This window comes from Babylonia areolata, chromosome 21 (assembly GCF_041734735.1).
Source record: "Babylonia areolata isolate BAREFJ2019XMU chromosome 21, ASM4173473v1, whole genome shotgun sequence".
NCBI classification, from domain to species: Eukaryota; Metazoa; Mollusca; class Gastropoda; order Neogastropoda; family Buccinidae; genus Babylonia; species Babylonia areolata.
Genome location: NC_134896.1, coordinates 37800112 through 37826488, shown reverse-complemented (window position 1 = coordinate 37826488; position 26377 = coordinate 37800112). Strand labels below are relative to the sequence as shown.

The window sequence follows — 26377 nt, the reverse complement described above, 5'->3', positions numbered from 1 at the left end:
TGAAGTGGACTTTTAATGGTTTTCAAAAAATCAGGGTTTAACTGGGTTGAAAAATAATCCGTTGGCCATAACATGGGGGGAACTGGGTGTTCAAGTTTGTGAAAGTAGTACCAACTCGAGAGGTGTACCGATACTATAAATAGTTATTTATCAGAAAAGAGAAATAAATCTCCTATAATAAAGGAATTACAGAGAAATATATTAAAGCTAATGTGGATTTCAATACGAAATTGCCGTTATGATCAACAGTCATTATTTTTTCTGGTCAAAACATAAGATCTATTTCAGATAGCGTAGGAATGAATGACGGAGTGCTTTGTGTCGATGTTTCCGTCAGCGTGCGATCTCACAGAATTACAAGTTCGCCGAATCGCCTCTTACGCTTGAAAAAAAATCAAGCAAAAATATCGAAAGTGGACAGACAAAATAGATATGGTCATGGCTGATAAAAACCCTCTCACGTCCCGGAATGGTAAGCGTTCACGAGGTCCCAGTCCGAATTCTTCAGAATACAGTGACAGCTCAGAAGACCCAGGTAAGCGCATCGAGTTAGCCATACATTTTTTTTTTCGTCGTTGGACGCACATTTTGCTCTTTTTTTTTTGGTGCCACCACAGTTGAAAACGCCTGGATTTTTTCTGTGACACGAATGAATTTTTAAAAGATAATTTGCTTTATTTTGCAGAAAAAAAGAGTCGGGTTGGAGAAGAATATCAAGCCGAAATTCCAAGTTACGATCCAAGTAAGTCATTTCCCTGTCAGTCAGGCTACACATGTCTTTGTTAAAACAGGTTGATCTGCCTCAATACAGAAGCGTTATACCTTCTATTTAGCATTCATTAGGGACAAAGCAGAAAATGACAAAAGGCAGAAAAGGAACAGAGTAGGGGACGAAGTTGATAACAATGAAAACCGAGCGATTTTCTTTCTTGTACATTTACACTGACTGGCACAGAAATAGAGGGGAAGTAACAATCATCACATTTTAACTATGACTGTATCGTGGTTGTTACCCTTAGGAAGATGTCAGCTCATTTTCACAGCTTTTGAAAATCGCTTACAGTTTTAACTTTTAAGAGAAAATAATTTTGACATGAGGCTTTTGTATTTTTAGCAGCTTTTCAGCCAGAGTAGATATGATGGAACAACTGAAAAACTGAATATAAATCATAATACAAAAAAGAATGTGCAATGATATTGACTATAGTGCTTGCACAGTGGTCTTAACTCATTGGAGGGAGGGGGAATAAAAGAAAATATTTGAGATATAGACTTAATGTTATTAAAATTACAGTTTTAAAACAGTGTAACATCATTCACATATTCACAACTCACACTTCTTCCTCCTTGCCCTCCTCCCACAAACACACATGTACATGTGTGCACATGGGCACACACATACAGATGTACTCACACATTCTCACAAATGAAGCATGAAATTCATTTTTGTAAATGAGACCTAAAAAATCAAGTCAACATGTGTTTATAAAATACCCCTGAATTTTTTTTTCATTTTTGTGTGAGTCGTTGAGTGACTGGAAGTAGAGGAACAGTAGAAGTTTGTGCTTCATTGTCAGATTGTGTTCACGTAGGTTGAACAAATTCTGAAATAAGATACATCCATGGCATCTACAAAGTACAAAAACCAGTATTTTAACCACTGGAAAGTAGGGACACAAGGGGCAATTGCCTAAAAGTCTACAAGGGACATAGCCATTTGCTCATCAGAAGTAACTACTTTGCAGAACATGTCATCAACACCTGGAATAACCTTCCAGACTATGTAGTTACAGCACCTACAGTCAACACTCTTAAGAGCAGACTGGATGCCCACTGGGCAAACCTACCGACATTGTACAATCCTGCTTGCTATGAATAGGTAGGACAGTAAGACATGTATTGCCACGCATGCAAAACCATTTGGTTGTGCTTCAAAGATGATGACGATTTTTCCAGCGCTACGATTTTGATAGGCAAAATTAAGCCGCACAACAATGTTCCAACCCTAAATATGTTATAAATGACTGAGAAAGAGTCCTAAAATAGCAGGCAATAGTTCTATTGTCAGCTTTTAGCATGTTGCGAAGTTTCTTGGACAAAATTCAACTTTCTTTCCACGGTGCTCACTACTCGCACTCGCACCAATTTGAACTTCCGTCAAGTGACAAGTTCCCATGAAGTTTTGTTTTTTGTTTTTGGTTTGTTTTTTTCCAAACACTTTGTTACTTGTTTTTCTAACACTTGGCTCCTTTACTGCGATTGCCTATCTAGAGGTAAGTACTTTAATACACAATTTCGTGTTTTGCTAACAAAATTGTATTCAGATGTATTGAAACGGCTAGTAGAGGGAATCAAGCAGGTGGTCAAGGCAGAGGGGGCCCGCCCTCGCATGGTGCCATTGGTACAAGAGCTACCCGTAAGACCAGCAGTACATCTGCAAATCACATGACATGGCCTTGCCTTGTTTGTAATGACCCTACAGAAGATGACCACATGCCATCAAAGTCAATTCATTGCTATGGATGCAAAAAATGGGCTCACCAAAAATGTGCTAAACTGAGCGATAAAGAACATGATGAGTTTGCCAGAAGCACCAACAAGAACCTGGTCTGCACCCCCTGTGTAAGTGAGGGAGGAAAGCCTGTGACGAGAGATGAAGCAAAGCTCGATCAGTTCATGCAACTCATACCAATGGTAAAGTCAATGAACAGTAGAATGGATGAAATGGAAAGGCATTTCCATGAGATCATTGGGCCAAAACTTGAGGAAAAGATAGAAGAAGTCGTTGATCGGAAAATAGCTTAGGCAATGAATGAGCAAAAAGAAATTCACAAACGTAAGAAAAATCTAATTGTGGTCAGTCTGAGAGAGAGTACTAAAGCTGAAATCAAGGACAGAAAGCTGGATGATCTGAGAGCAGTGAGGGAACTGATAGATCAAGTGGTTGAGTTGGACCGAGATGACATACAAGGTCCCATCCGCTTAGGCAAGAAGAAGAAAGATGATAAACCAAGGCTCCTGAAAATCTCAGTGAAAACTGAAGAAAAAAAGAGAGAAATCATGAAGAATGCAAGAAAACTAAATGATAATGTGCGTCATGAAGACAAGATCTACATAAATCAGGACACCACTGTCAAACAGAGAGAGGAAGGAAAAAAACTGAGAGAGTAGCTGAAGAGAAGAAAAGCAGACGGAGAAGAAAATCTTGCCATCAGAAATGGACGGATTGTAACACTGAAGCAGAAGAAGGAAAACAAATCGGATCCAAAACGTAGACACCAGCCCAAAGACAGGAGAATGATTTTGATTAAGACAATGAGGACCTGCTCAAAGCGGGGACAGGTACTGAGGGTAAGGGAAACAAGGACAGACCAAAGAAACAAACACGACCTGAGGATTTGGATGATGATGATTGCCCACTTGAAGCGACTGGTGGGGCTGCCTCCTCTGGCTCAGCCGAGGAGGGGGATTCGTGGCAATGACTCAGTAACCAACATGTACATAGTGTAAATAATGTAAATGGAAGTCAAAGTCAGAATGTAAATAGAAAGCTGCGAAAGAAAGAGAGAGCGAAAGAAAGAAGGAAATCAAAAAGAAAAAATAAGATGAGTAATTTCAAAGTCCTTTACTCAAATTGTGATTATGGTATCCTAAATAAAAAAGATGAACTGAACGGTAGAATTGCTTCAGACCAACCATGTATCATTGCAATGACAGAAGTCATTAAAAAAAAATGACCCCAATATACCAATGTCTTATTACCAATTGAATGATCAGTACGATATGTTTATGAACAAAAACCCCCACCGAGGAGTAGCACTTTACATTGATAAGAGACTCAGCGCTAGGGAATGCGATGAATTTGATACTCTGGGATGCCGTGAAAGTGTGTGGTGCACATTCCACACAAAAAATGATAGAAATGTCCACAGCCCAAACACATCTGATGAGGAAAACGACAAGAAACTTTTTGACATGCTTGAGTCAGATTTCATATCAAAGTATGATAGAGTATATGTCATGGGTGACTTCAATTTCCCGTTTGTAAGATGGGATGGAAATTTCTCAGGTGAGAATGGGGAGGAAATTAAAATGAGGCTACAAGATGCTTTTCTCACCCAACAAGTGAAGCAATTCACAAGGAGGAGAGAAAACCAGAACCCTGCTTTGGATGACTGGGTGCTTGTAAACGATGTAACTCTGATTTCTGAGATTGGACACCAAGACCCACTTGGCAGCAGCGATCATGATGTCTTAGTTTTTGAGTTGAATGTTACCAGTGAAACAAATGATGAACAATGCAAGTATGCATACAATCTTAAGAGGGGTAACTACAATCAGTTGAGAGAGTTTCTAAGAGAAACAGACTGGTCACAATTGCCTACAAACGAGGTAGAAGACATGTGGCAAAAATTCAAAAATGACCTCCTTGAGGGAATGGAGAAATGTATACCCAAGGTGAAAAGGCACAAAAAGAAAAAGCTGATACCCATGTGGATGTGTAAGAAAACAATGAGAATAATTAAGAAAAAGCACAAATTATTTAAACGATATTTGAATACCAAATCTGGTTGAGATTATCTCAGTTTCATAAAGGAACGGAATCTATGTACAAAAATGCTGAAAAGAGACAGAAAAGGACATTGCTAAAGAGTGCAAAACCAACCCTAAGAAATTTTGGAAATATACCCAAGAGAGGCTCAAAAACAGTACCGGCATAAGCACTTTGAAAAAAGAAGACGGCTCCATGGCTACTGCTGATGCTGAAAAGGCTGATGTTTTGAATAAATTCTTTTCAAGTGTATTTACGCATGAAGATGTGAGCAATGTACCTAACTTGAACGAATGTTCTTATTCACAGGGCATATCAGTTAGCGACATCAGAGTTACCAGCGAAGCGGTAAAACAGAAACTGAAAGAGCTCAATCCTGATAAAGCACAGGGTCCAGACGGTATCCCTCCTTAAATCCTATGGGAAGTGTGTAATGAGATAGCCAGCCCTGTCAGTATTGTGTTCAGCACATCTCTTGAGACTGGAATTCTACCCGAGGACTGGAAGACGGCTGAGGTGACGGAAATATTCAAAAAGGGAGGAAAATAGACCCAGGAAACTATCGTCCAGTTTCACTTACCTGTGTATTATGCAAAGTATTAGAAAGTCTAGTGAGAGATACTGTCGTTTCACATTTCACTGATAATGGTCTCTATGCTGATTGCCAGCACGGTTTTAGAAAGAAAAGGTCATGTGTGACACAGTTACTACAAGTAATGGAAAGGCTTACACTCTATATATTCGACGAAGGGGAACCTGTAGATATCATCTATATTGACTTTAAAAAGGCTTTTGATTAGGTCCCACACGAGAGGCTACTTACCAAACTCACTGCCTATGGAGTATGTGGCTCCATTTTGAAATGGACTAGAAGTTTCCTTAAAGGGCCCACACAGAGAGTGAGGGTAGGGGATGCTAAGTTGGAAAAAGCAGAAGTACTGAGTGGTATACCCCAGGGTAGCATATTAGGCCCCATCCTCTTTACTGTCTTTATAAACGATATGCCCTCTACATTGCAGAGTATGTGCCACATCTTTGCTGATGATAACAAGATAATGAACACAGCAAAGGAACACTCCACCATCCAAAATGACATAAACAAACTACAAGAGTGGTCAGAGACCTGGAACCTATTCTTCAATGTGTCAAAGTGCAATGTTCTACATATGGGGAAGAAAAACCCTGCAAATAAGTATGAAATGAAGCTGGATAAAAATGTTAAAAAAATTACAAGATGTAACGAAGAAAAAGATTTGGGTGTTACGTTTGATGAAAATCTTAATTTTGACCCACACATCAATCAAATTGTTGGTAAGGCAAACCAAGTGCTAGGAATGGTAAGGAGAGCCTTCACGTTCTTAGACAAAGACACATTCACTAAACTGTACAAGTCTATTGTGAGACCACATCTGGAATATGCAAACGTTATCTGGGGTCCTGCAAGCCTAAAGAGGCAGTCCATCCTATTCGAAAGAGTCCAGAGGCGTGTAACTAGACTGCTGAAGGAATGAAAAGAAATGAATTATCATGACAGACTAAAATTTTTGAACCTTCATTCACTGAAGGGTAGACAACTACGAGGTGATCTTATACAGATGTTTAAAATTTTCCACGGTTATGATGATGTTGATTTGCACTCTTTGTTTTCCTATGCACCTGTAAATGTCACAAGAAACTGTGCAGGAAAATTGTTTGTAATGCATGCCAGAACTAATAAGTGCAAATTCTCATTTTCTTTCAGAGTTGTTAACCCCTGGAATGCACTACCTCAATCAGTTAAATTTGCAAAATCTGTGAATGAGTTCAAGAACCTGATTGACAAACTGCCCCAGCTAGAACTATTTTATGGCTATGATGAGTAGAAACCCCATTAGGCACGACCGACCTACACAAAAACAATCAATACCAAAACCAAGAGGGGACAAATATTAGACCTCGCGGTCTAGGTGTAACCAGACACCGTCCCTACTACTACTACTACTACTACTACTAGATCAAATTTGACAGTGAACAGGCCTTAGAAAAGGCCACAAGTTCAAGTTCAAGAAATGTCATTCAGCATTAGGATTTATTTTGATGAAAAAATCATTCAAAACATGACGTAACACTGCTTGCAATTTTGTGATGTGTTGGAAAGAGACTGAATGTTCCATAGCCTAATATGGCTGTAAGGACTGTGAATTTATCCACTGCCTCAAGGGTTTGGCATAAGAAGGCAGGGGCCACATCCTTTCTTCCACTGCTTTGACCTTCCCCAAGGGAAGTCAGATACCTGCTCACACCTGGATTGAGTAAGGAAAATTTGAGGAAAGTGCCTTTCACAAGGACACAAGACCAGTTTGAAGTGGGGTCTCAAACTCTTTATTTTGTATTTATTTTTTTATTCAACAATGACACACACATTGACACAAGCAACAGACACACCAGGCCAGGCTGACTCTCTGAGTGTGCGCATGATTGTGAGGATTTTGAGGGATTGGAGGAATGTATGGGCTTTCATTTTGAAGAGTGATATTTCTTCCTCTGCTCTTCCCATTCTCACTCATTTGTGTTTCCTATAGATGGACACTTTTTTTCAGTTTTTAATCTTTAGCAGTTGTGTTTATGTTCATGTATGTGGATTTGGGAAAATTTAAATATTGATACAATGACAGAAATGTGTTGTTTTTTTAGTAAGCAACAGGACAAAAAAAAAAAAAAAAAAAATTAAAAAGGTAAGTGACTGTCTTAATGGGGGCAGGGGTAGATAGTGGGATGGGGGTGGGGTGCTTTCTAGTAACTTTCACCATAGCTTTAGTATTTGGAATAAATTGCAGGCAAAGACTGAGACAGTGGTGCATAGTTCCAGTTGTTAAGTGTCAAACTCAAAGCGTGTGCTGATCCATGTACGTGACACCAAATCTTTTGAAAAAAATTTATTAACAAAAACTCCCCCCCCAAAAAAACCAACAACAACAAACAGACAAAAAAACAACTTTAATTACACATACTTAACCGTGACCCACTAGTGCAGACTCCAGCAGGGGTCTGACATTCCTGTCCTGTGCAAACTACTATCCGCCTATGCAGAGAAAACTTCAGGCAGATGTCTGATCTTTGCATAAACCTACTTTGCTGATCAGGTCTTGAGAGCCTACCCTAGATTTTGATTAAACATTAACATAGAAAACATACAAAAAGAAATGACAGTGTCAGTGATTCACTGCCCATTCTAATGTCAAAGCGCAAACAGTATTTGCACAATATGAAGCAAGGAGTAACACTTGAGCCAAGCTAAGGTGATAACATGAGTGACAAAATCTGATTTCAGAGAAGCGCCTTTTGGGATGAAAATAAAGAAACAGATGGTTTGGATATTGAGGAAAATGAGCATAGCCCTTAGCACTTCAACAGTTGATCACTTCAGAGTTCAGACATTCCATCTGCTGTAGTTGCTCAAAGCCTTGCTTGTCACAGAATTATCGAACTGTCCTGTGTGCTGCAGATTATGATTGATCTTCTGTGTGTAGATGCAAAATTATCTCTATTAACGTTGTCATCTGCTCAAACTTTATACTTGTAATGAGGAAAAAAAAAAGCAGTTGAAATCTGTACTATAATTATTATGTACTAGGCTATATTTCCTGTAATGATGATGATTGCAGAGATCGAAACAATACATTGTACAAATGTCCAAAATAATATCAAAGATATTTATTTAAAGACTACATAACAATGTGACACAACAGAAATTTACTGATCATCACACACATAGCAGGTAAAAATGAAGGCTTAGTGAACACCAGTGCCTGTTGCTTTGTGGTGAAAAGAAAACATAACCTGCCATTATGGAAATGGCTCGGTAAAAATTATTGTATAAAAATGAAAGGGGAGAGAGAAGGTAATGTGTGTCCAGATGACCTGATATAAAGTATAAAGTGAAATGGAGCAGCTTCAGCTTGATCATAGTTGAAGAGGGCTTGATGATAACTTGTTTAAGTCTGCAAGTAGAAATCACTATCCGTGTTTGATTGATCAATTTATTTTTATTTTCAGCTGAAAGGAATGATTCAGGAGGGGAGGCTATGTTGGTATGGGCTCCTGCCAAGGATCTGTCGGACGCCAAAGGTGAGAATTGGGGGCTGGGATATGAAGGAACTGGAACACATGACTCTGAGTTGTGATAATGAAAAATAATGATAAGCTACCTATATAGCACCTAATCAAATGAATTTTGTTCTGATGCTGGTTTTGAAGCTGGAAATGTACTGGGAGTGTCTTAATTTATATGGCGAGGGTACTCTAGCTTATTACATGTACACAGTTCACATGCATGTTCCCATACTGTTATGCTGCATCATCTGTATCTGTTTGACATGATACCCTTGTGTTCCAGAAGTCAGATCATTTGAAAGGGGGGCATGGGGAGTCAGAAAAGAGAGAGCTTGCTAAAACAGTTCTAATCAAGACTGGTTGAGAACCACTTGATGTGGGGATGGGGGATGGGTGCTTGCGATGACAGTGACTGGTTGATAACTGGTTGATAGGAAGAAAGGAAGAAAGAGATAGAGCTTGATAACCAGTTGATGAGAAGATGGGGGATTGGGTGGGGGTCTGGGGGGGAGAGACCATGTTACAACAGTGACTGGGTGATAAGACAGGGGGAGAGAGAGACAGTGTTATAACAGTGACTGGATGGTAAGAGAGAGAGATCATGTTATATATATATACATATAAAACAGTGGCTGGGTGATAAGAAAGGGAGAGAGAGAGACCATGTTATAACAGTGACTGGATGATAAGAGGGGGAGAGAGAGAGAGACGATATTATAACAGTGACTGGATGATGAGGGGGGGGGGGAGAGACCATGTTATAACGGAGACTGGATTATAAGAGGGGGAGAGAGATAACTTGTTATAACAGTGACTGGATGATAAGAGAGGGAGAGAGAGAGAGACGATATTATAACAGTGACTGGATGATGAGAGGGGGGGGAGAGAGACCATGTTATAACAGAGATTGGATTATAAGAGGGGGAGAGAGATAACTTGTTATAACAGTGACTGGATGATAAGATGGGGAGAGAGAGACCATGTTATAACAGAGACTGGATGATAAGAGGGAGAGAGAGACCATGTTATAACAGTGACTGGATGATAAGAGGGAGAGAGAGACCATGTTATAACAGTGACTGGATGATAAGAGGGGGAGAGAGACCATGTTATAACAGTGACTGGATGATAAGAGAGGGAGAGAGAGAGAGACCATGTTATAACAGTGACTGGATGATAAGAGAGGGAGAGAGAGAGAGACCATGTTATAACAGAGACCGGATGATAAGAGAGGGAGAAAGAGAGACCATGTTATAACAGAGACTGGATGATAAGAGTGGGAGAGAGACCATGTTATAACAGTGACTGGATGATAAGAGGGGGAGAGAGACCATGTTATAACAGTGACTGGATGATAAGAGGGGGAGAGAGAGACCATGTTATAACAGAGACTGGATGATAAGAGAGGGAGAGAGAGAGAGACCATGTTATAACAGAGACTGGATGATAAGAGAGGGAGAGAGAGAGAGACCATGTTATAACAGAGACTGGATGATAAGAGAGAGAGAGAGAGAGACCATGTTATAACAGAGACTGGATGATAAGAGAGAGAGAGACCATGTTATAACAGAGACTGGATGATAAGGATGGGAGAGAGAGACCATGTTATAACAGTGACTGGATGATAAGAGAGGGAGAGAGAGAGAGACCATGTTATAACAGAGACTGGATGATAAGAGAGGGAGAGAGAGAGACCATGTTATAACAGAGACTGGATGATAAGAGAGGGAGAGAGAGAGAGAGACCATGTTATAACAGAGACTGGATGATAAGAGAGGGAGAGAGAGAGACCATGTTATAACAGAGACTGGATGATAAGAGAGGGAGAGAGAGAGAGAGACCATGTTATAACAGTGACTGGATGATAAGAGGGGGAGAGAGAGAGAGACCATGTTATAACAGAGACTGGATGATAAGAGAGAGAGAGGCCATGTTATAACAGTGTCTGGATGATAAGAGAGGGAGAGAGAGAGAGAGAGACCATGTTATAACAGGGACTGGATGATAAGAGAGGGAGAGAGAGAGACCATGTTATAACAGTGACTGGATGATAAGAGAGGGAGAGGGAGAGAGACCATGTTATAACAGTGACTGGATGATAAGAGAGGGAGAGAGAGAGAGACCATGTTATAACAGTGACTGGATGATAAGAGAGGGAGAGAGAGAGAGACCATGTTATAACAGAGACTGGATGATAAGAGGGGGAGAGAGAGACCATGTTATAACAGAGACTGGATGATAAGAGAGGGAGAGAGAGAGAGACCATGTTATAACAGTGACTGGATGATAAGAGAGGGAGAGAGAGAGAGAGACCATGTTATAACAGTGACTGGATGATAAGAGGGGGAGGGAGAGACCATGTTATAACAGTGACTGGATGATAAGAGGGGGAGAGAGACCATGTTATAACAGTGACTGGATGATAAGAGAGGGAGAGAGAGACCATGTTATAACAGTGACTGGATGATAAGAGGGAGAGAGAGACCATGTTATAACAGAGACTGGATGATAAGAGGGGGAGAGAGACCATGTTATAACAGTGACTGGATGATAAGAGAGGGAGAGAGAGACCATGTTATAACAGTGACTGGATGATAAGAGGGGGAGAGAGAGAGACCATGTTATAACAGTGACTGGATGATAAGAGGGGGAGAGAGAGAGAACTTGTTATAACAGTGACTGGATGATAACAGGGGGAGAGAGACCATGTTATAACAGTGACTGGATGATAAGAGGGAGAGAGAGAGACCATGTTATAACAGTGACTGGATGATAAGAGGGAGAGAGAGAGACCATGTTATAACAGTGACTGGATGATAAGAGGGGGAGAGAGAGACCATGTTATAACAGTGACTGGATGATAAGAGGGAGAGAGAGAGACCATGTTATAACAGTGACTGGATGATAACAGGGGGAGAGAGAGAGAACTTGTTATAACAGTGACTGGGTGATGTTACAGTGGACGAGTACATCAGTGTGGCCAAGGAAAAACACGGCTACAATACAGAACAGGTAAGACTATGTGTATGTCACTGCATGTGTGTGTGTGCATGTGTGTTGGTTAGTTCCTCAGGGATGCAAATATGTTTGGATGTTTTAGAATTTGAGATTGATTTTCTGTGCTCACAGACAGAAAATACGGGAAAAAAAACTTAGCCGTATGAACAGCACAGGAACAGGAGTCATGATGGCTGCCATAAAAAGAGGGCGCTAGTCAGGAGGGCAAAGGGGAGGTTACCTACTTCCGGGAGGTTATCGGCCGTAGCTACTTTTGTTTTCTCCGCATAGGCGGATAGTAGTTTGCACAGGACAGGAATGTCAAACCCCTGCTGGAGTCTGCACAAGTGGGGCACGGTAAGTATGTTAGTTAAACATAATTTTATGAAGAAAATTTCCTTTTGGGAAAAAAATTTCCTTTTTGGGGGGTTGAGTGATAGGGTGGAAGAAGTGTGGTGTTTTTCTACCCATTGATTTAGAAATGACCTGATAACATACAACAACACACAATGACAGGGTATTTAACATTTAAACATTGGAGATGAAAAAATATTTACAAGGCAATATAATGTGGGATGCAGCATACATTGTTTCAACATTGTTTCAACCATGACTTATTCATCAAAAGTGCACAAAATATGTCTTTAACACCCACGCACTCACTCACTCACTCACATACACACACACACACACACACACACACACATACATGTACATGGCTTGTATGTATGCACACAGACATTTACACACAGAAAGAAGACACCCATAAGCACACACATTACAAGGAAAATGCATTAAGGGGAAAAAGACGACAAAACAGACAGTTTCGTTGTTTTCTGTAATCCTCACATGCCCCAGGCAGTAGGGGTGACAGAAAAACAAAGTCGTTGTTAAACAAAGTCGTTGACTTCCCTGTGTGTGTGTGTGTGTGTGTGTGTGCTGGATCGTGGCTGTGCAGGCACTGGGCATGTTGTTCTGGCACAAGCACAACGTGGACCGTGCCCTGGCTGACCTGGCCAACTTCACCCCCTTCCCTGACGAGTGGACCGTGGAGGACAAGGTGCTCTTTGAACAGGCCTTCACCTTCCACGGCAAGCAGTTCCACCGCATCCGCCAGATGGTACGATTTCAACATGTCTTGCTTTTCTTTTTTATTTGATTTGATTTTATTTATTTTATTTTTTTCAATGTTTCTTTTTCTTAACAAACTATACTGGAGTCAGTTTTTGGAGAGGCGTTTCAGAACTTTCCCAGGCTGAGCTTGAAAGAGGTTATGTGTTCATGTTTGGAAGTATGAAGTGCAGTTTGACCTTTGGTTACGACCACACTCTGCAGTTGACATCCTTCTTCATAAAAGACATGCCTACTGTTCTTATTTATCTGTATTTTTTCAGGAAAACCAACAGAAACATCACAGTGTTATGAAAGTATTAAAAATGCGAGCTGTTCTTGGAGGGGGGAAGGGGGGGGTGCGCAAAAAATGTTGTGTGGCTGGTTTCCTCAGACAATCGCAATGGCGGCTTAGACACGCATGTGCCAGCATTCTGTTAGAGCTGGAAATTTAGGAAGACCACATAATGAATCACCAAACCAACATGGCAAGGAACACATTTAAGAACTGCAGTGAAAAGACCTGAAATTGTTGAAAGTTGAAGAGGAAACTTGTGGAACACTGCACAAGGCAAAATCAGTGCAAGTCAGTAAAGTGTCAACTTAAGCTGTGCCACGAGCTATAACTAGAGAAAAAGAATCTGTCACTGATTTTGGTTTGTTCCATATTTTTGGAGGCTGTAGTACTTTGTCAGATTCTGGGGTAGGTGTGTCTGTCATAACAACCCCCTACTCTGTCACTGATCTTCCATTAGTCTGTAACCATTTTAAATTGGTTGAGAAGTTTTTACACATTATTTCAACAATTTCAGTACTCTGCTTTCACAGTCCCTATTTTCTTGCTCACTTTGTCACTTGAACTGATTTTATGTTCTCCTATGCATGTGAAATATGTGTGTGTTTGAATTTTAACTTTTGAGGATAATGATTGTTCTTATGTGCATAGATATAAATGTCATAAACTGATATGTAATTATTTTTTTGGTGTTGAACACTCTTAACAACTTTCTGATCTTTGCAAGGTAATTTGTGAATTAAATAGCTTATTCACTTATGATCTTGTCTGTGCTTTTCTTGAATGTGGTTCTTGAAGCACAGATTTTGTATTAACTAAGAAGCAAAGCTGAAATGCATTTCATGGAAAGTTAATTAGATTAGAAAATTGAATGCCATTTATACTGCTGTCGGTTCTCCTGCATAAGTTTTCTCTGAGAACTTCAAAATTATTTCTCTAAATCCAGGTGTTATGTTTGCAGAACAACCCTTTTCTGTCAGTAATTTGTACTTTTATGTGACAAGAAACTCTAGGGAGAGCTGGACAGTACAAGGTCTTCAGAGAAGAAGCCCCCCTCAGTCAAGTGTTTCGGCCCTTAACTCCTTACACTCTAAAAGGGGCCGAGCCGCTCCCAGGTCATGACTCCTGAATGCCCATGTATTGCCGCCTTTTTTTTTTTTCCTGGTGCTCAGCAGGTTTGAACTGGCGCCTCCAGGGTGGTCGCCACTTCAGGACTGAGTCACCTTTTCTGGCAGATGTTTTAACCACTGAGCTATCGTACGCCTAGTTTGAGTAGGGACCCCCCACTCTTCCCCCACTCCCTCCTCTATCTTCCCTCTCACTCTTCCATGCAAAGTGATTTGGGAGGCATGGGGCGATGTTGGAGAAGTAGGAAATCAAGAGTGTTTACAGATAGGTTTTGAAAAGATTAATTTTTAGTAAAGAGCAAAAGGCAGAGACAGAGTCAGATGAACGGATATGATGTGTAAGGTTGTTCCAGACATGAAGTGCAGCAAAGAGGAAAGAGTGTTCACCATAGGTTCTTGTTTTGACACGAGGTATTTTCAAAAGGTAACAGTCAGAGGAAGAGAAGAGAGTTCTTGAGGGAGCTCAAGCACTAGTGAGGTCAGAAAGATAAGTTAGACCAGTGGAGTGGAAAGCAGAAAAGTAGACATGCAACTTTGTATTTAATTCTCGCCTCTGTGGGGAGCCACTGCAGAGAACGGAGGTAAGGAGAAATGTGATCAGTATGTCGGTCTCTGAGAGTCAGATGGACAGCATTGTTGTGAAGTTTGTGATATTCTGGGAGGGGGGGGGGTTGATGTGAAGAAGATAGGTGTGTGTGGGGTTTGTGTAGATACCTGACAAGTCAATAGCAAGCCTGGTGAAGTATTTCTACTTTTTGTGTGTGTGTGTGTGTGTGTGTTGCAGCTCCCTGACAAGTCGATGACCAGCCTGGTGAAGTACTTCTACTCGTGGAAGAGGATGCGAACCCGAACCAGCCAGATGGACCGGCAGGCCAAGAAGGGGGTGGGCCAGGCCCACAGCAACGGCCAGGAGGAGGACATGGCCTCTGATGCCAGCAGTAACCACTCTGAGCAGGACATGAAGGTGGGTGTGGCCTGTTGCATTCATCACATGACATGGAAGTGGGTGTGACCTTTTTACACGACATGAAAGTGGGTGTAACCTTTTTTTTTTCTTTTCTTTTCTTTCTTTTTCTTTTCTTTTAACCTTATTTGACCTTTTTTACACAACATGAATGCGGGTGTGACCTTTCTACAAAACATGAAAGTGGGTATGACCTTTTTACATGACATGAAAGTGGGTGTGACCTTTTACATGACATGAACGAAGTGGGTGTGACCTTTTTACATGACATAAAACACTTTACTAATGACATGAAGGTGGGTGTGGGCTGTTACACTTTGCATATGACATGAAGGTGGGACGGAGGTATGAAAAAGAGTGGTCTAATTTCTTTTATGATATGGGATACAAAGATCAGGAGATGGATGGGACATGAGGTTGAACAAAATCAGATGTAAGAGGTTGAACAAGATCAAACGCAAGGATGAATAAGATCAGCATTGGGAAAACTTGTCAGAAAAAGTATTGAAACACAAGCAAGAAATTTGGTAATAAATTCTATGAGCAGTAGGAAGCCAGTTGAGTTTAGCTATGAAAGGTTTAAAGTGAGTTTTCTTAAAAGCCTTGAAGACAAGGTGAGCTGAAGTAGTCTGAACTTTGTGAAGTTTATCAGTCAAAAGCTGGGTAGATCCGATCAAAAGTGAGTTACAGTTATCAAGGTAGGAAAGAATCAGGAAAGTGACAAGGGTTTGGGTTCCTTCAGTGGTCAGGTATATGTCGAACAGAACTTATTCTTGGTGATGCCAGGTATGAGTTTGAAGGACTCTAAGTCCAAGTTCATGTGCAGTAGCAGTTTCCAGTTTTAGTTTCAGTTTCAATGTGTCAAGGGGGGTGTACACTGATCCCTATAAGATACACCACATATGCTGTTGGAAAAAAAATAATAAAAGGAATGTGATGCCTGACCTTCCAGTTAACTCGACTTGCTGATCAGACCTTGGCCGTGCCAAGAAAAGATACAGCAATATCAACATCTCAGCCACTGATAGCAGCAGCGATTGACAATTCAATATTTGATATCCATACATTTGTTGTAGAATTCTTGTTGCAAGACCCAGGGTGAGAGAGAGAAGTGTTGATGATGTGAGAAATGCGATGGTTACAGGAGGAGGAGGAGGCGTGTGCTAACTGCGGCCTGCGGACGACAGAGCTTCACATGACCAGGAAGGGCAGTCAGTGCCCAGCCTGCTACCAGCACTGGAGGTGAGATGGTTGCACCATGTCTGTCTGCATGCATGATGTCCTGTGTCTGCTGTCTCTGCACATATCCTGTCCTTTTCTCTGCTGTCACTGGGTCCTGTATGGAAAAAACCAAAAAAAAACCTGTTACAGGAGTGGAGGGAACATGTGTCAGATGAGTGAATGTATTACCATCTGAGAAGAGAGAACACCTAGATGATGGCTGAAAAGAAAATTCTGTAGAAGAACAAAATGAATGTGGAGGATAAGTAGAAATAACATGTGAGAAGAATGAAGAAAGAGCCGTATTGGATGATAAGAGAGGAGAGGTGTTTTTGTGGAGAGGTGAAATGATGCATGTTATAGGAGAGAGGTGTGGTGGATGATGGAAAATGATGCATGTTACAAGAGAGAGATGTGGTGGATGAGGGAAAATGACGTGTTACAGGAGAGAGATGTGGATGAGGGGAAAATGATGTGTTACAGGAGGTGTGTGGTGGATGAGGGGAAATGATGTGTGTTACAGGAGAGAGATGTGGTGGATGAGGGGAAATGATGTGTGTTACAGGAGGTGTGGGGTGGATGAGGGGAAATGATGTGTGTTACAGGAGAGAGATGTGGTGGATGAGGGGAAATTACTTGTTTCAGGAGAGAGGTGTGGTGGATGGGGGAAAGGGGTGTGTGTTGGGCCAACAGCAAAGTGAGAGGTTTTGATCAGTGGTTTCTTTGCGAAGGGAATTCATTTGCAGCTTGGTCTTTCGTGAAGGGATCAGGTGAGATTGCTCTGGATATTATTAGTGCTGCAGTCATGGGGGCTGTTTGGCCTTTTGGGACCAAGGTCAACTGTCCTAAAGCCCTTTTTGCCAGGAGAGTGGGGATGTAACTTGGGGAGAACTCCACTGTCATTCAATTCCAGCCCAGATAGTCCAGACACATAGTCTGCTAAAAAAACACAGAAAAATGGGCGACGCTCTCAGTGTAGCGACTTGCACTCACTGGGGAGAGCAGCCTGAATTTCACACAGAGAAATATGTTGTGACAAAACAGAGTAATACTATACAATGCAATACAACAGAATACAATACAATACAGTACAGTTCAGTTCAGTTCAGTTCTATTCAGTTGAGTTCAGTTCAATTCAATTCTATTCAGTTCAATTTAATACAATTCAGTAGTCAGACAGGACTTACTGTAATACAACACAGGTGTGGTGGATGATGGAAAATGACATGCGTCACAGGAGAACAGGAGAGCTGCGATCGGCAGGCCCGCGGCGTCAGGAGGCGGGGCAGAGTCGGCACAACCCCATGAAGCACAAGCGCCGACCCCCCAAGGGCATGTGTCTAGACAGCAGTGATCTGCACACCATGGTGACTACCTCCCCCTCCCAGGCCCACACCATCCTCAAGTCGCTTGACTCTGACATTGTCTCCCTCAAACGTCAGGTTTGTTGTGTCTTTCTCTTGGCTTGTAAATTGTACAACTTTAGGGGATGTCATGACATGTCCCCAGTCATTTGTGCAGTTTGTGGAGATGCCATGGCCTATCCTCAGTAGTTTGTACAATTTGAAAGGGTGTCATGACATACCTCTTGTAAATTTTACAATGTGAGAGTTCGTCATGAGATATCCCCAGTGGTTTGTACAATTTGATAGGGTGTCATGACATACCCCTTGTAAATTTTACAATGTGAGAGTTCGTCATGAGATATCCCCAGTAGTTTGTACAATTTGATAGGGTGTCATGACATCCCCAGTAATTTGTACAATTTTTGTGGGTATGTCTTAACATATCCCCTGTGATTTGTAACAGGAAATGTCATGATATATTCCCTTTTTATTTGTGTTAACTTCACATGATGGCATGCTTATCTTGATAAATCTTTACATAAGATGTCATGACATGTACAGTGTAAATGCTTTTCTTGATAAATCTATAGTATCGGAGGGGATATGACAGTATGTTCACAGTTTACATTTGACATCAGCCAGGTGAGCTATGTCAATGCAAGTAATCCAAGTTGTAAAGGTATCTGTGAAATGCATGGGAAACAGCGAACCAGACAGATAGATAAGTGTATTTCCCTGGTTTCCCCTTCCTTCTTCTCTCTCTCTGTCTGTGTACAAGTACAGAACAACAAACAAATATGTCCAAACAGGTAGATAGACACTACTCTGTGTAACTGGTCTGTTTACAGGTCCAAAATAACAAACAGATGCTGAGTTTACAGAAACACAAGCTGGGCACTGGAGTGGAGGATTTCCGACCTGCAGAGGTAAGCTTCACCATGTGTTCCAGTGGGGGGATGGGATGGGGGAGGCGGGGGTTTGGGGGAGGGGGGGGGCAAAATCTGTGAAGAGAGAGAGAGAGTGTGTGTGTGTGTGCTTGCAAAGATATGAGTGTTTTGAGTATTTATTTTTTGTGATATGTCATTAAAGCCTACAAGCAAAATGATTTCCAGCTCTTTATCCACCATCTTCCTTGTATATTGGTTTTGTCAGTGGTTTTTGTGTGGAGTGTTCGAGAGGTGCTTGGATTTTTTTTTTTTTTTTTTTATTTTTTTGTTCGAAGTATTCCAGCCAGAAAGTCATGATGAAGAAAGGAAAAAAGGAAAACTTTGACAGATGTAACCTTAAAATTTGCCTGGATATTAACTGCTGATAAATATGGTTGCCATCTATGGAAATGTTAGCAGTCCAACACACAGTTTTTGTTTCAGCAGAAACTAATACTGACAGTGAGCAAAAAATGTTACTGCGCAGATCAAATGATGCACTTTCACATGCTTCTTGCTGTAATCTGGTTGATAGGGAACAAAATCAAAACCATTTTTAGGGGGCATTCTTGCCCAAGTTTCTGACTTCAGTCCCCAGTTTCGGGGCACCTGGTGGGTTAAGGGTGGAGAATTTTCCGATCTCCCGGGTTAACGTATGCACAGACCTGCTTGTGCCTGAACCCCCAGTGTGTGTGTACGCATGCAGAAAATTAAAATATGCACATGAAATCCATGTCAGTGTTTGGTGGGTTATGGAAACAATAACATACCCAGCATGCAAACCCCTGACGATGGATTATAGCAACCCATGTGGCAGGGTAAAAATGGTCATTCATGTAAAAGCACACTCGTACATAATTATAAGAAAACATGGTAGTTGCAGCCCACAAAGAAGAAGAAGAAAACCATTTTTATGCTTTAAAAGAAACAGAAAAAAGTCAGAATTGGGGTGGATGTTTGTGCTCTGTCAGATTTTTAAATTCTGCAAGTCATAATTTACAGTTTATAACCCACTGTGTATAACCCACTGTCATGTGATACAGAATTTATAGTCCAGTCATGATATTCAGTGTATAATCCCAGTGATATCGTGCACACTTCTATGGTGTGACTGTTTCACAGCTGCCCCACAAAATAAACTCACGCTGGACTAACGAGGACCTGTTGCTGGCTGTGCAAGGTGAGTGTCTTCCTTCATTGTTTGTCATTGTCTGTAATCCTGCTTTCCTTCATTTTCATCATTGTCTGTAACCCTGTCTTCCTTCACTGTTTGTCACTGTCTGTAACCCTGTCTTCCTTCACTGTTTGTCACTGTCTGTAACCCTGTCTTCCTTCATTGTTTGTTAGTGTCTGTAACCCTGTCTTCCTTCATTGTTTGTTAGTGTCTGTAACCCTGTCTTCCTTCATTGTTTGTTAGTGTCTGTAACCCTGTCTTCCTTCACTGTTTGTCACTGTCTGTAACCCTGTCTTCCTTCATTGTTTGTCAGTGTCTGTAACCCTGTCTTCCTTCATTGTTTGTCACTGTCTGTAACCCTGTCTTCCTTCATTGTTTGTCACTGTCTGTAACCCTGTCTTCCTTCATTGTTTGTCACTGTCTGTAACCCTGTCTTCCTTCATTGTTTGTCATTGTCTGTAATACTATGTTTTCCTTCATTGTTTGTCAGTGTCTGTAACCCTGTCTTCCTTCACTGTTTGTCATTGTCTGTAATACTATGTCTTCCTTCATTGTTTGTCAGTGTCTGTAATCCTGTCTTCCTTCATTGTTTGTCATTGTCTGTAATTTCATCAAAATTTTGCGCCCTATAAATATTAATATTATTATTTATTTATCTATTATTTTCTATTGATTTTTTTTTCTCAAGGCCTGACTAAGGGCATTGGGTTATGCTGCTGGTCAGGCATCTGCTTGGCAGATGTGGTGTAGCGTATATGGATTTGACCGAACGCAGTGACGCCTCCTTGAGCTACTGATACTGATACTGTCTGTAATACTATGTTTTCCTTCATTGTTTGTCATTGTCTGTAATCCTGTCTTCCTTCATTGTTTGTCATTGTCTGTAACCCTGTCTTCCTTCATTGTCTGTAACCCTGTCTTCCTTCATTGTTTGTCATTGCCTGTAATCCTGTCTTCATTGTTTGTCACTTTGTGTAATCCTGTCTTTCTTCATTGTCTGTAATCTTGTCTTCCTTCATTGTTTGTCATTGCCTGTAATCCTGTCTTCCTTCATTGTCTGTAATCCTGTCTTCCTTCATTGTTTGTCATTGTCTGTAACCCTGTCTTCCTTCATTGTCTGTAACCCTGTCTTCCTTCATTGTCTGTAATCCTGTCTTCCTTCATTGTTTGTCATTGTCTGTAATCCTGTCTTCCTTCATTGTCTGTAATCCTGTCTTCCTTCATTGTTTGTCACTGTGTGTAATCCTTTCTTCATTGTCTGTAATCCCGTCTTCCTTCGTTGTTTGTCATTGCCTGTAATCCTGTCTTTCTTCATTGTCATTGTCTGTAATCCTGTCTTCCTTCATTGTTGGTCACTGTGTGTAATCCTGTCTTTCTTCATTGTCTGTAATCCTGTCTTCCTTCGTTGTTTGTCATTGCCTGTAATCCTGTCTTCCTTCATTGTCATTGTCTGTGACCTTGTCTTTCTTCATTGTTTGTCATTGTAATCCTGTCTTCCTTCATTGTTTGTCATTGTCTGTAATCCTGTCTTCTTTCATTGTTTGTCACTGTCTGTAACGCAGTGACGCCTCCTTGAGCTACTGATACTGGTACTGTCTGTAATACTATGTTTTCCTTCATTGTTTGTCGTTGCCTGTAATCCTGTCTTCCTTCATTGTCATTGTAACCCTGTCTTCCTTCATTGTTTGTCATTGTCTGTAATCCTGTCTTCCTTCATTGTCATTGTAATCCTGTCTTCCTTCATTGTTTGTAATCCTGTCCTCCTTCATTGTTTGTCATTGTTTGTAATCCTGTCCTCCTTCATTGTTTGTCATTGTTTGTAATCCTGTCCTCCTTCATTGTTTGTCATTGTAACCCTGTCTTCCTTCACTGTTTGTCATTGCAATCCTGTCTTCCTTCATTGTCATTGTCTGTAATCTTGTCTTTCTTCATTGTTTGTCATTGTCTGTAATCCTGTCTTCCTTCATTGTCTGTAATCCTATCTTCCTTCATTGTTTGTCTTTGTAACCCTGTCTTCCTTCACTGTTTGTAACCCTGTCTTCTTTGTTTGTCATTGTCTGTAATCCTGTCTTCCTTCATTGTCTGTAATCCTATCTTCCTTCACTGTTTGTCTTTGTAACCCTGTCTTCCTTCATTGTTTGTCATTGTAATCCTGTCTTCCTTCATTGTTTGTCATTGTCTGTAATCCTGTCTTCCTTTATTGTCATTGTCTGTAATCCTGTCTTCCTTTATTGTCATTGTCTGTAACCCTGTCTTCCTTTGTTGTTTGTCATTGTCTATAATCCTGTTTTCCTTCATCGTTTGTCATTGTAACCATGTCTCCCTTCATTGTTTGTCATTGTCTGTAATCCTGTCTTTCTTCATTGTTTGTCGTTGTCTGTAACCCTGTCTTCCTTCATTGTTTGTCATTGTCTGTAATCCTGTCTTCCTTCATTGTCTGTAACCCTGTCTTCCTTCATTGTCTGTAACCCTGTCTTCCTTCATTGTTTGTCATTGTCTGTTATCATGTCCTCCTTTATTGTTTATCATTGTCTGTTATCCTGTCTTCCTTTATTGTTTATCATTGTCTGTAATCCTGTCTTCCTTTATTGTCATTGTCTGTAACCCTGTCTTCCTTTATTGTTTGTCATTGTTTACAGTCTTGTCTTCTTTATCATGTTATTCTCTGTGATTCTGTATTCCTTCTTCATGTGTCATGCTCTATAGTTCTGTATCCTGACACAATAGTCACGGGCTGATTTACAGAGTGTTAACTCTCTCCATACTAACGGCGAAAGAGTCGACGTTAACAGCGTTTCACCCCAATTACCATCATCAAAATATTGCAAGCGGAAGGCTCTTATACTGAAGACGTGAATGTTGACATAGAATACCACACTTCTGACGACGGAAGCTAAAGGTTGGGTCATTCAGACACCCACTGGACATCCGAGGGGTCTGTGTAGAGGAGAAGAGAGGACTGGCCGTACTGAGTGAGTTAACAGGAAGAAAGTGCTGTCTGCTGCACAATAAAGTCACTGACCCTTTTTACAGAGTGTATGCTGTCTCAAGTGCACTGGTCACTGATCCTTTTTATAGAGTCTAAAACAGGAAGAGACAGTCAATATCAGTCACTGTTTTAAACTTCAGTTGACAGTGCGTGTCAGTCAAAGTACTTATCGGCCATTACATCTGAGAATGAGAATGTGTTGCATCCTTGTTGTGACAGGGGTTCGTCAGTACGGCAAGGACTTCAAGGCAATTGCCGAGATGATTGGCAACAAGATGGAGGTTCATGTGCGCAGCTTCTTCGCCAACTTCCGACGCCGCTACAACCTTGACGAGGTGCTGGCAGAGTATGAGGCCGAGCGCGGGCTGCGTGTCGCCGCTCAGCAAGGGGAGACCATCCCTGGTGCCGTCCCACCCCTGTCCTCCACCACCATCACCACTTTACCTGCTGCTCTCCCGCTGACCTGTCCAGAGGTGAAGGACACTGGAGAGGTGAGTCCATGGCTGGTGGGGAGGGGAGGTGTGTGGGGGAGAAGAGCAAGAGTGATATAGGGGTGGGTTGGTGGGGGGATGTGGAGGTGACCATGCTGAATGGAATAGAACTGTGAATACCAAACAACTGGCATGGAAGTTGAAGTGGGGTTGTGGAATGACCTGAGGACAGGTATGGGTTGTGGAGTGGATGGTGTGTGGGTATGGGTGATGGAGTGGGTGTGTGGGCGTGGGTGATGGAGTGGTGGGTGTGTGGGTATGGGTGGTGATGGAGTGGAGGGTGTGTGGGTATGGGTGGTGATGGAGTGGAGGGTGTGTGGGTGATGGAGTGGAGGGTGTGTGGGTATGGGTGGTGGAGTGGAGGGTGTGTGGGTATGGGTGGTGGAGTGGAGGTTGTGTGGGTGATGGAGTGGAGGGTGTGTGGGTATGGGTGGTGGAGTGGAGGGTGTGTGGGTATGGGTGGTGGGAGTGGAGGGTGTGTGGGTATGGGTGGTGATGGAGTGGAGGGTGTGTGGGTATGGGTGATGATGGAGTGGAGGGTGTGTGGGTGATGGGTGGTGATGGAGTGGAGGGTGTGTGGATATGGGTGGTGGGAGTGGAGGGTGTGTGGATATGGGTGGTGATGGAGTGGAGGGTGTGTGGGTATGGGTGGTGATGGAGTGGAGGGTGTGTGGGTATGGGTGTTGGGAGTGGAGGGTGTGTGGGTATGGGTGGTGGGAGTGGAGGGTGTGTGGGTGATGGGTGGTGATGGAGTGGAGGGTGTGTGGGTATGGGTGTGGAGTGGAGGGTGTGTGGGTGATGGGTGGTGATGGAGTGGAGGGTGTGTGGGTATGGGTGGTGGGAGTGGAGGGTGTGTGGGTATGGGTGGTGATGGAGTGGAGGGTGTGTGGATATGGGTGGTGATGGAGTGGAGGGTGTTTGGGTATGGGTGGTGGGAGTGGAGGGTGTGTGGGTATGGGTGGTGATGGAGTGGAGGGTGTGTGGGTATGGGTGGTGGAGTGGAGGGTGTGTGGGTATGGGTGGTGGGTGGAGTGGAGGGTGTGTGGGTATGGGTGGTGGAGTGGAGGGTGTGTGAGTATGGGTGGTGGGTGGAGTGGAGGGTGTGTGGGTATGGGTGGTGGAGTGGAGGGTGTGTGGGTATGGGTGGTGATGGAGTGGAGGGTGTGTGGGTATGGGTGATGATGGAGTGGAGGGTGTGTGGGTGATGGGTGGTGATGGAGTGGAGGGTGTGTGGATATGGGTGGTGGGAGTGGAGGGTGTGTGGGTATGGGTGGTGATGGAGTGGAGGGTGTGTGGGTATGGGTGTTGGGAGTGGAGGGTGTGTGGGTATGGGTGGTGGGAGTGGAGGGTGTGTGGGTGATGGGTGGTGATGGAGTGGAGGGTGTGTGGGTATGGGTGTGGAGTGGAGGGTGTGTGGGTGATGGGTGGTGATGGAGTGGAGGGTGTGTGGGTATGGGTGGTGGGAGTGGAGGGTGTGTGGGTATGGGTGGTGATGGAGTGGAGGGTGTGTGGATATGGGTGGTGATGGAGTGGAGGGTGTTTGGGTATGGGTGGTGGGAGTGGAGGGTGTGTGGGTATGGGTGGTGATGGAGTGGAGGGTGTGTGGGTATGGGTGGTGGAGTGGAGGGTGTGTGGGTATGGGTGGTGGGTGGAGTGGAGGGTGTGTGGGTATGGGTGGTGGAGTGGAGGGTGTGTGAGTATGGGTGGTGGGTGGAGTGGAGGGTGTGTGGGTATGGGTGGTGGAGTGGAGGGTGTGTGGGTATGGGTGGTGGGAGTGGAGGGTGTGTGAGTATGGGTGGTGGGAGTGGTGGGTGTGTGGGTATGGGTGGAGTGGAGGTTGTGTGGGTGATGGAGTGGAGGGTGTGTGGGTGGTGGAGTGGAGGGTGTGTGGGTATGGGTGATGGAGTGGAGGGTGTGTGGGTGATGGAGTGGAGGGTGTGTGGGTGATGGGAGTGGAGGGTGTGTGGGTGATGGAGTAGAGTGTGTGTGGGTGATGGAGTAGAGTGTGTGTGGGTGATGGAGTGGAGGGTGTGTGGGTGATGGGAGTGGAGGGTGTGTGGGTGATGGGAGTGGAGGGTGTGTGGGTGATGGGAGTGGAGGGTGTGTGGGTATGGGTGATGGGGTGGAGGGTGTGTGGGTGATGGAGTGATGAGGTGGAGGGTGTGTGGGGAGGGGAGGTGTGCAGGTGGTCAACTGACCAGGTGGAATAGGGACAGTGGGGAAAGGGAGGGAGGGTGAGACAGCTGACGAGAGGTAGAGGGTAGAGTGACAAACTCTCTGTTCTGTTTGTTTTGTTAGTTATTTTTCCAAGTATCTATGTATGTATATGTGAACAAATATATATTTACCTATATTACTATCTATGTGTTACGTATGTGTTAACACCTTCAGTGATATTTGTTAAAAGAAAACATAAAAGTGGTGATGTGGTGGAGGCGTTTCTGTGTGCAGGGGATCACTGAGGCCTCTGCCGTGTGCCGACCAGGGTTCCCCATCAACGGCAACACCCCCCACATCCTGCCCCCTCCTCTCCTCCCTCAGCCTGCTCCACTCCTGGCTGGATCAGCCACCACCCCTGCCCCCCCTCCCGCCACCACCATCACCGCCGCCACCAACAGCAGGTGCGAGCAGGGTCACTTGCCATCTTTGATGATGGATTGTCAGTGTGTTGGGTTTGATGTTGTCCTGTCCTGTCCTGTCCCGTCTTGTCCTGTCCATGCAAAAGCTCCCTGTCCTGTGTGAGCTGTTCAGGTTTGATCTTCATTTCTTAGCTCTTTTCACTTTCGTGGATCTCAGTTCAACCAACACGTGCACATTGTCACACTCCTGAGGCATGCACACACACACACACACACACACACACACACACACATGCAAATGCATGCGCACGCCCCAAAACCACAAAGAAATGAAGAAAGCAAACACTCAGAGTAATATGATAGTTGCCCAAGCTAAAAAAGATCATTGGTCATCATTTTGTTCACAAGAAATTTCAGATCATAAAGACTTTAATAAAGTTTGGACAAAAATGAAAGAAATGGAATAAAGTTACCAAGTTGCCCAATATCAAATGACTCACAAAACATCTTACTA

General features: G+C 42.9%; 1 protein-coding gene across 1 annotated transcript in view; it reads left to right on the top strand.

The window, feature by feature from the left end:
* Positions 1–346: 346 nt before the first annotated feature.
* Positions 347–26377, top strand: part of LOC143296180 (REST corepressor 1-like) — a 29061-nt gene continuing 3030 nt past the window's right edge. Inside the window, exons 1-12 of the mRNA XM_076607989.1 lie at positions 347–535; positions 686–742; positions 8588–8659; positions 11604–11656; positions 12600–12761; positions 14958–15137; positions 16282–16379; positions 17596–17800; positions 18553–18630; positions 19753–19810; positions 23013–23284; positions 25736–25905. Of these exons, the coding sequence (XP_076464104.1) occupies positions 433–535; positions 686–742; positions 8588–8659; positions 11604–11656; positions 12600–12761; positions 14958–15137; positions 16282–16379; positions 17596–17800; positions 18553–18630; positions 19753–19810; positions 23013–23284; positions 25736–25905 (1508 nt within the window). The 5' untranslated portion in view covers positions 347–432. The remainder of the gene's footprint in view (positions 536–685; positions 743–8587; positions 8660–11603; positions 11657–12599; positions 12762–14957; positions 15138–16281; positions 16380–17595; positions 17801–18552; positions 18631–19752; positions 19811–23012; positions 23285–25735; positions 25906–26377) is intronic.